The sequence below is a fragment of the Budorcas taxicolor genome, chromosome 9 (assembly GCF_023091745.1).
Source record: "Budorcas taxicolor isolate Tak-1 chromosome 9, Takin1.1, whole genome shotgun sequence".
Lineage (NCBI taxonomy): Eukaryota > Metazoa > Chordata > Mammalia > Artiodactyla > Bovidae > Budorcas > Budorcas taxicolor.
In genome coordinates, this window is record NC_068918.1 from 62108874 (window position 1) to 62119327 (window position 10454).

At 38.2% G+C, this 10454-nt stretch overlaps 1 protein-coding gene across 1 annotated transcript; it reads right to left on the minus strand.

The window, feature by feature from the left end:
* Window positions 1–5546: 5546 nt before the first annotated feature.
* Window positions 5547–10242, minus strand: LOC128053534 (trace amine-associated receptor 2). Its single transcript, XM_052646050.1, has 2 exons — window positions 10207–10242; window positions 5547–6533 (listed from the first exon to the last, which is right to left on the minus strand). Exon 2 carries the CDS (start codon window positions 6465–6467, stop codon window positions 5547–5549), a length of 921 nt encoding a protein of 306 aa, XP_052502010.1. The 5' UTR covers window positions 6468–6533; window positions 10207–10242.
* Window positions 10243–10454: the final 212 nt, after the last annotated feature.

The window sequence follows — 10454 nt, forward strand, 5'->3', positions numbered from 1 at the left end:
TTTCCTTCTAGAAACCTTTTTTCACTCTCCCAGTTGGACCATTGGGATGACTAAAGATGTTAGAGTTATATTGTCTTCCTCGTTTTACAGCTGACTTTGACTTCAAATGCCTTTTATTTTATCCTTTTCCTAGCACAACACTTTAAAAATTTACAATTCAATTTTTTGAGAAGTTTACAGTTAATGAGATAAAATGCCCTTAACTGTCTAAGCCTGGCAACACAGTACAGAGCTGTGTTCATCTCAGGTAAACAGTAATGGCTTGCTGAATTAAATGGAAAGAAATTTATTTTAACACATTAAGAAACCTGCATAATAGGCACTTTGTCTCATGGTATTAGAGACATTTAGTTTGAGAAAGATTAAATCATTAGGGAAACAGTAAATCTTGTTTATTTAAATATTTAAAAAAATTTATGATGTTGTGTTGGTTTCTGCCATACAACAGCTCAGATCAGCCATAATTATACATACATTTCCTTCCTCCCTAACCTCCCTTCCCTTCCCTCCTCCCATCCCTCCAGGTCATCACAGAGCAGCAGGCTGGGCTCTATGTGCTACACAGCAACTTCTCGCCAGCTATCCATCTTACACCTTACAGTGTATATATAAAGTAGCTGATGCTACTTTCTCCATTCATCCCACTCTGTCCCTCCTCATTGTGTCCACAAGTCCAATCTCTACGTCTGCATCCAATCTCTACGTCTGCATCTCCATTCCTTCCCTGCAAATAGGTTCATCAATATAATTTTTCTAGATTCCGTATATATGCGTTAATACACTGTATTTGTTTTTCTCCTTCTGACTTACTTCATCCACCTCACTAGAGCTTACTCAAATTTGTTCTTTTTTATGGCTTATTTAGAAAGTACCTAATAAATCCTCTCCCTAAACATACAATATTCCAAATGAAACCCAGCCAACAAAAATTTGGATATTTTAAAGTTTTTAAATTACTTGAAAGGCACATTTCCATTGCCTTCTCCCAACTTTTTCATGTATAGAAAGTAACCAAGGTCTTGAGGGAACAGTTGTTACTAAATGCTGTAACTAACATTGCAATCCAGATCTTTTGGTTCTTGCTGCAATAAGCTTCCCACGATTGTTTACTCTCCAAGAATGGGAAATAATAATAATATCAATAAGAAAGTCTATGGCTTCATCTGTTCATGTTTCTTTCATACAGTCCTTGCTGATTAAATTATGGCCTGTAATCAGCTATGAATGACATCATCTCCTGGGAACATTTTTGGAAAAGAAAAATCTCAGACCCCTCCCCCAATGCACATTTTGGCAGGATAATATGTTATTTACATGACCATTGAATTCTGGAAGAATGGTTCTAGACAATAAAGAAGCTGTACTTTTAGTTTGGACACTCTGAGTATGAAATGGGTGGATAATCTTGAGGAATAAACAGTGACAGACTAACTTAAGTAAATGTTGCTTACAAGAGAAAAAATATCAAAAGTGAAATGTGTAGTGCCTGGCAGTGAATTAAATAGTATATACCAAGAGTTTTTTTATTTAGATATATTATCAAAGAGGAGAGTGCATTTTAACATTATTACAACACATATATAACTTGCACTTACTATAAATCATGTCTTGCATAGTTCCTGTTATCTGCAAAAATATTTTAAAAACGCCACTACATACAGACTTTAAACCTTGCCATTTTGATGTAAAATCTAAGACTTTTTTCATAATAATTATTTTGCAGTTAGAAAAAAAATCCTGCCTTCTCTCTTGCATGCTATTTGTAACAATTTTGTGTTCTTTGTAAAATTTAGTTACTATTATTCAGTTATTTTGGAGAAGAGAATAAATCAGATTTTAAAAAAACTAAGTACATTTCTAATTCTTTTTGTTGACTCAGTACCTTCCCTCTCTTGATAAGTTAGTTGTGAATCATTGTGTCTCTTCTGGTGGCTTTGCAGGCATCAGGTCAGGATTGTAGAGAGTGTAGTGTCAAGGGCTGAGATATCTGACTCATAAAAGTTTATCTCTTCTCTCAAGAGGACTGGAGTGAAGAACACAGATTCAGGAGTTCCTAGAGGGAAACTATGTGCACAGCCCCAGTGGAATTGCTCTTTGACCTCTCTTTCCTGAGGGATATTAACCTATTCTGTCTATTTTTAATATCCCAGATAGTTTTCAGTGCTTTTTTTTTCCTAATAAAGGATGACAATTTCATATCAATTTCATGGTCATTTGGCCTTCATTCTGGTAAAATAGGGTAATAAAATTTCTGTATCTTAAAAACATATAGACTTACCAATGGTTCAGAGGTTAAAGCGTCTGCCTGCAATGCGGGAGACCTGGGTTCAATCCCTGGGTCGGGAAGATCCCCTGGAGAAGGAAATGGCAACCCACTCCAGTATTCTTGCCTGGAGAATCCCATGGACTGAGGAGCCTGGTGGGCTATAGTCCACAGTGTCGCAAAGAGTGGGACACGACTGAGCGACTTCACTTTCACTTTTCACTTTATGTAGCTAAAGTAAATGTTGGCTGATATCCAAAGTAGAAATAATTGTCCGAATCATAAAAGGCCTCAGTTTACACTTTGATTCCTGGATGAAATGAGAAAATATTGGGATGGGAGAAAAGTATTTATTTTTGTTTCAGTGATTTGTTCCAGTTTAATAGAATCCTTAGTTAAAGAAACAAAAATAGACAATCCCATTAAATCTTGATAAAAACTAGTGTAAATCAGGAACACTGAACACGAAGTCCAGAAAGCTAAGTTCTAGTTCTGCTTCTATAGAAAATTGTATCAGTTCAGTTCCATTCAGTTGCTCAGTCGTGTCCAACTCTTTGCAACCCCATGGATTGTAGCACGCCAGGCTTCCCTGTCCATCACCAACACCCAGAGCCTGCTCAAACCCATATCCATTGACTCAGTGGTACCACCCAACCATCTCATCTTCTGTTGTCCCCTTTTCCTCCTGCCTTCAATCTTCATCGGAGTCTTTTCCAGTGAGTCAGTTCTTCACATCAGGTGGCCAAAGTATTGGAGTTTCAGCTTCAATACAATAGGAAATTGTATAATCTGGGGCAAATCATTCAATTTCCCTTGAATTCAGCTTTCTCATCTATAATGGCCTATAAAATTCTGAGTGTGAGGGGAAACAGTACTGACTTTGGGAATGAATGCAGGGTGAACAGCGGAAGGAGGAAAGCAGATAGGATGCTGGGTTACTACTGCCTTTGAACTAGTGAACAAGCCAGGATGACCACAGTCTGAAATTAAAAGTGCCCCATTGAGACACAGACTTAGAGAACAAACGTATGGACACCAAGAGGGGAGGGAGGGGGTGGGGTGAATTGGGAGATAGGGACCGACATGTGTACACTACTATGTATGAAGTAGGTGGCTGGTGAGGGCCTACTGTACATGATTCCACTTCTATGAGATACCTAGAAGAGTCACATTCATAGAGTCATGAAGTACTCTGGTAGCTGCCAAGGGTTGCGGGGTAGAGGATAGTAAGGTGGGGAAGGGGGATGGGGAGTTTTTAACGGGAACAAAGTCTGGTTGAAGAAGGTGAAAAACTTGAGAGATGGATGGGGGTGAGAGTTGCACGACAGTGTGAATGCACTTAGTGCCTCTGAACTGTACAGCTAAATATGGTCAAAATAAATTTTAAAAAGTGCAAAGAAAATTATGTTTCAGTGACAGGGAAATAAATGAGTAGAATGTTTAGCTACTTGAGTGATTTTTAAAATATGAGGAGGATTCTAATAGAGAGAAGCATCATGAGAAACTTTTGGACCAGATAGGACTGACAAATTGTTACTTCATCCTTAAAAACCAGAATAAACAACCACCACCATCACAAACACTATTATTCTGTAAACAGAACACCATTTCAAAGAAGATGCACTGTTCCACCTCTACCTTATAGGGTACCGGGTGAGACCAACCTATCATTAGGACAGCAAGGACGGAAGGGAGAGAGAAGGTCGGGAGAACACGGGTCAGCCCGTCTTCAGGCAGCCAGGCAAGACACCACTTAAGCTGACTGCTGGGTAGTCACGTTTCGTTGTCATCTGTGCAGTGAACTAATCAAAGCACATTTGTGGGGAGTTATGTACACATTGCCAAAAAGAGAAAAAATTTGCTCATTGAAATAATGTAATGGAAAAATTAAACAAAAAAAATTTCAGTGAAACACAGTGCCCTTACACACACACAAAATACATCCACAAACTCATTTGTGTATATACAATTAAAACAAAAACTTCATAAGGCGATCTTTACCCTAAATGCAAGTGTATTCTGAAATTATCTACTTTCTTCTATTCTGGTTTGCTTTTCATTAAAAATGTTTTTTTGCAGTCAGTGGTAAACTAGAACCTCTCATGTCCATGTGCAGGAATAGGTTAACTTTTGAGGAATTTTAGAACCTGTTGACATTACACTCATAGCTTGAAATCAGCTCAATGGAAAAAAAAATCAAATTCTACAAATCTGGGCTTTTTTCTTTCTTTTCAGAGCCAGATGTTAAACATTTTCTAGCACACCTCTGGTTGCAGACTTCTAAGTGGATTTTACAAATTAGTAATGGGTCACAATCATAGTTTAAAAGTCATTGACTAGCAAATACTGTATACAGTTTCTTGTACCCAGAAGTACCACCATAAATACAAGCTTTCTTCTTTGCTTCCTTCTGCTGCTACGCTATTACTCAAAGATATATGTACACATATTAAGCAAAAACGAGTGATTGAGTAAAATTGCAAACTTTTTTTGGTATGTACTTCACATTTATTAAAAATCAGAACACCAGTAGTCATACAAAGTATGATGAGCCAGAGAAAGAAAGGACAGCTCTGGCTGGAATTCTCTGGCTAGTGAAATAGAAAAACAGAAAATAGAAAAAAGAAAAAATGCCAACTGCACGATTAAGATGATTCTTGGATGGAAATGAGGATGGAATCTGGGGCCTCAGTTACACAGTTTGCATTTCTTATTTTATTAAAAAAAAAAAGGTTCAATCTCACAACTGTAAAATCTAGTAAAGGCTTACATTGCAGCTATCAAATGATTGATTCTTGACAGCATATGACTTCTTGAAATTGTTATTTCCATATTTACTTACCTATAATTTCTAGTGGTCGATGTTTCAAAATACCTCTGATCAGACTCTGAGGAAGACAATGTAAAAAAAATATCACACAAAATGTGTGTGATGGTGAGAATGGGGAAAGCAGTACTCAAGCTCAGCCTGTGTTTTGCTTCCTTCCAAATAGTACAAAACTTTGTGTGTGTTCCCTTCATCCCCTTCCTGGCTTTTCCTACCTTCTCTTCACCTTTCTGATTTTCTTCTTTCTTCTCCACCTATAAGCAATAAGAACTATTCTGAAAAGACGGGATTTGGGGTTCAAAGAAAAAATTATTTTTTCCTCTCAAAGTTTTAGAAACTAAAAACTTTCCATGGTAGCCAAAGTCACACATACACGCACACACCACACACAGAGATTAAGCAACTTCATTCTTCTAAATTCCAGTCCTTTGCTTCTATCCACTCATACAAATAAGTCTATTCAGTTTCTTTTTCTGTAAACAAATTAGTATTATGGAAATGTGAGCTGAAAATCTTACCCAGGAAAATGTACTTCAGGGCTCTGCGAAACCAGGGATAAAAGAAACCATATATTAAGGGATTACATGTGGAGTTGAAATAGCCAAACCATGTCAAAGCATCAAACAAAACTACAGGAGTAGAGAAGCTCAGAAAGGGATCCAACAAAATCGTGAAAAAACAGGGAAACCAGCATAATAAAAAAACGCCCATCACTATCCCTAAAGTCGTGGCTGCTTTCTTGTCTTTCCTCATTTGATTATTTTGATTTTCTGGTAAGTTATTGATTGCACGAGCATGCTTTCTGGATACTGCAAAAATTTTGCCATAAATCCCGACCATCACAGACCCAGGAGCAAAGAAACCTGCCATGAACAAGGTGGTGCCCCACAGCTTGTTGAACATCACTGGGCAGGAACTAGAGCAAGCAACCAAGATGTCATAGCCCTCTATTCCATCAGCGTAGGCCTCAGAGAAGACCACTCCGAAAGCAAATGTCCCGGGGACTGACCAGCAGAGAACCAGCAACTGTTTAATGACTGGAATCGTCATTTTGATTGAATACTGTAAAGGGTAACAGATAGCATAAAATCTATCAATGGCCACCGAGCAAAGATGGAAAATGGATGTTATGCTGAGCATCAGATCAAAGCTATAATGAATCTTGCAAAACGTAAGCCCAAAATACCAGCAGTTCTCCACTGATCTTATCATACTGTATGGCATGATGGTGAATCCCAGCAGGAAATCAGTGACGGCCATGGAGAGGATGAGAAAGTTGGTTGGTGTGTGAAGCTGTTTGAAGTAGGAAATGGAAAGGATCATGGCAAGATTGCCAAACACTGTGATGAATATGGCTCCAGCCATAAAGGAATACATGGCAGCTCGGACCCCTACCGGCCTTTCGTTTTCTGGGCAAGATCCACTTCCATATTGAGAGCAATTCAATAGTTTCTTTGGAAAAAGCAAGAACACATGGGATTGTGTCAGTTAATAGATAATATATCACGTTTTTTATATACTTTCATAGAAAAATTCAAAAAAGACATAGAAAACCTAAGGAAGATAATTTATGATGAATTATTATAATCTTTCTTATTTATCTTAATCTGTATTTTATCTTATCCTGTAAATTTGCCATTCATAAAATTCTAACCTAATGAGTTTAAGTGATCATAATTTACCTTACTCTTGCCTTTATTCAAATTAAGGCTTCTCTTATAGCTCAGATGAAGAATCCACCTGCAATACAGGAGACTCTGGTTCAATTCCTGGGTCAGGAAGATCTGCTGGAGAAGGAATAGGCTACCCACTCCAGTGTTCTTGGGCTTCCCTTGTGGCCCAGCAGGTAAAGAATCTGCCTGCAATGCAGGAGACCTAGGTTCGATCCTTGAGTTGGGAAGATCCTCTGAAGAAGGGAAAGGCTACCCATGCTGACTTGGAGTGTTCTGACCTGGAGAATTCCATGGACTGTATAGTCCACGGGGTTGCAAAGAGTCGGGCACAACTGAGTGACTTTCACTTCTCACTTATTCAGATTATACCACTGACATTCAGTAAGCTCTTAATTTATACCAGGGCCTGAAATTAGAAGGAGGAGGAGGGGGAGGGGAGTCAGGAAAAGATTGAGGGGAGGAAGAAAAGAGGAGGGGAAAAGAAGGAGAAGAAGAAAAGTTTGTTATTGAACTTAATATAATTGTTCTTCCCTGTGTACATAGGAAGAATAGATACTGATACTTATTAGACAATACAATCACTTCTTCCTCAAATGAGTCAGGAAATGTAACCAGACCTTGTTTGATTGGGGTCTATTGGCTTATGGGACCAGGAGTTTACTAAGTGAAAACCTGCGTATGTTCTATCACTCTCATTGTCCTTCTATCTTTTTCATGCTAAGCTCATTTGAAAGAGGAAGAATCACTTGAGGAAGAATCACTTAAGGAAGTCTAACGGTCTGGAAGAATCATCTTCTTCAGCTGGTCATGGAACTTCGATAAGCATCTCACCCTCAGAGCAGCTAAATCAGAGGCGGGCAGAGGCCAAAGCCGACCACCCCCTTTCTTTGTGGAGAGTAAGGGCACCTCTGCAGTATCTCTCCTCAAGCCCCGTGCAATGGTAATAGCCTGGCAAGTTTCAGTGTGCAGGTCACACAGAGATCTAGGGGCTGGGCAGTAGTGAGTTTTAGGAAAGAAAGCCAGTTCTAAGTAGCACATGCTCTCCATGCATTGACCCAGTGTCTTTATTTTGCATATAAAAACCTGCATGTTACCATTTACATGTTTACTAGGGATGGAACATGTTTATGAATGAGGATAACTTTTTTCTTTTTTCTAAAATATATTATTTATTTATTTTGCTTTGCTGGATCTTAGTTGCAGCATGCGGAATCTAGTTCCCCATCAAGGATCTGACTTGGGCCCCCTGCATTGGACACCTGGAGTCTCAGTCACTGAACCACCAGAGAAATCTCAGGATAACTTTCTTTTTCAAATGTACATTAGGCAAAAAAAAAATCACCATCTAAATACAAATACATGCTCACAATTCATGAGACACAACAAAAGGAACAAGAAAGTACAAACTAATCCCTGGCAGTAGAGAGTCTATAAAACAGCTAAAAAGACAAAATACATCAACGCTTAAAACCCAAATGATTTTGGACCATAGATTAACAGCAACTGTGGTGATAAACTAACCAAAGAAAAGTCTAGGCAATATGTGCATTCAAATATCAAAAGTGGACAAGAAGCTTCCAGGCTGGGTCAACAAGAATGCCCCAGTGAGGATGACTTTTGCCTGGTTCTCACTGGGTAAGATATGACCAGAAAAGCAAAACTCTATTTTAAGCAGGAAGGGTGAAGAAATGGCATGAGGTTACTCAGAGACCTTTGAAAGTCATTCTCAGGGTCTCTGAAACATGACAAAGAAAATTGGGTGTGGAGGAGAGGTTGGAATGGGAGAAGGGAGAATTTCTAGTGTTAAGTTCCCTCAATTCACTGTTCTTAGTCTGTATTCAGTCAAAGGAGCTTTCCCACTTGGTTCTCATATTTAAGCAGTTATGTCTGAACTGTCTTCTACTCAAGTGTTAAAAGTGATTGCTGCGTTCCCTTAGAAAGTGATTAAACTGTAGGAGCAGACCATAATAATAAAGAATTTTCTGATTGTTTTAATATGATCTCATTTCTTTTTATCTTGTCATTAAATTTTTGTGCCTCCATTTTAAATATTCGACTGCTTTAGAGTCCACTCTTTAAGGATTTTAAGAGGCTTTTAAAAGTACTTTGTTCTGATAATCATTCTTTCTACTTTCCTTGAATTATTTTGACCTTACCCAAGCAATTGGTTTCTTTCAGTTGCTTAATATCCAAAACTCATGTTAATGAATCTTAACATATTAAATGATACATGTGAATAGTCATAGCACAATGCCTGATGTATAAAGAACACTATCAAAGGTGACTGCCTTCTTGTTCTTCCTCCTTTCCTTCCTTCCCTCTTTCCTGATTGGGATGAGCACCACATTCAACATTCAAGGATACATTTGACAAGAAAAGATGTCTCCTAAGAAAGCAAACGAATGGGACTGTATGTAAAAACTGCCTTAACCCTCTGCCTCACACAGGTGAACACTTGTGGTAAATGATTTGCTCAGCAGCTTATAAACAAATAACACTTTTCATAATTCTAAAGGTAGCACATTTTCTTGTTAGCATATTTAAAACCCTCTGCCTTTTATTACAAATTTATATTAAGTCCTGCATCTATAATCTTCTGCATTCTTACATGTCTTTTTGTACTGGACCAAAATGCAAAAAAAAAAAAAAAAAAAAGAATCAATCTACCAGCAATGCCACTGTATTATTAGAGTGACAATTTGCTTCCTGAGAAAACCCAAGGAAAAGAAAGTGCAGATCCGTCCTTCTCAATCTCTTCTCCACATACCTGCTGTACTGTAGAAGATGACATTGCTAATTAAACGTCTTACTAGAGGAACTGTACTTCTTCGTTTTTTTTCCATCTAAGTGAATGCTTTTATAGAACTGAACAACCTGAACTATGTACATTGTGCTGTTCTGCAACTTAACAATTAGTCTCAAGGGAATTGGGTCTGGAAATTAAAAAAAAAAAAAGCAAAGCAAAACCTTGCCTTTCTAAAGTTTAACAGCTAAATGAGCCTAAACCATTCCTCCATCCTCTCAGGGCTCTGCTTTCCGAAGTTTTCATCACCTCCAGCACTGACGGCTCTAAATCCACTATTATACAACAAATGTAAAAGTAACTCTAAACCTTCCAGGTACGGGTGACCCTAAGGAACCTGATTCAATTACACATGAATGAGATTGGTAGTTTGAGTAGAAGAATGGTGTTATGTCCTCCATCTCTTTAGGAAAATCTAACTGTCACAGTCCATGCATGACTCACATTTCAGTCACTAAGAAGGGCTCTTATCACCTAACCTTTTTGTCTTTTTCCTTTGTTTAAATGTGACTAAAACAGCAAGTCTCATCAACCCTCTTAGATCTGGAGGAATGGAACATAATTATTACCTCTTTAAGGAACTCATGTAATGATGCCAAAATCTCAGATGTTACCAACTTAAATCTGTTCACATATTGAAGAACTTATCTTTTCGTTTTGTTCTTTTAAAATGTGAAAGCTCCTTTCGCACTGTTGGAGACAACTTTGGGAGGCAACACATTCCAGATGTAGAGAAACTATAATACTGGTCACTAAAAAGCATCAGAGTCTGTCAACAAGGACCTATTGTCCTTGTTGGAACTCTGCTCAATGTTATGTAGCAGCCTGGATGGGAGGGGAGTTTGGGGGAGAATGGATACATATATTAATGTATGTATGGCTGAGTCC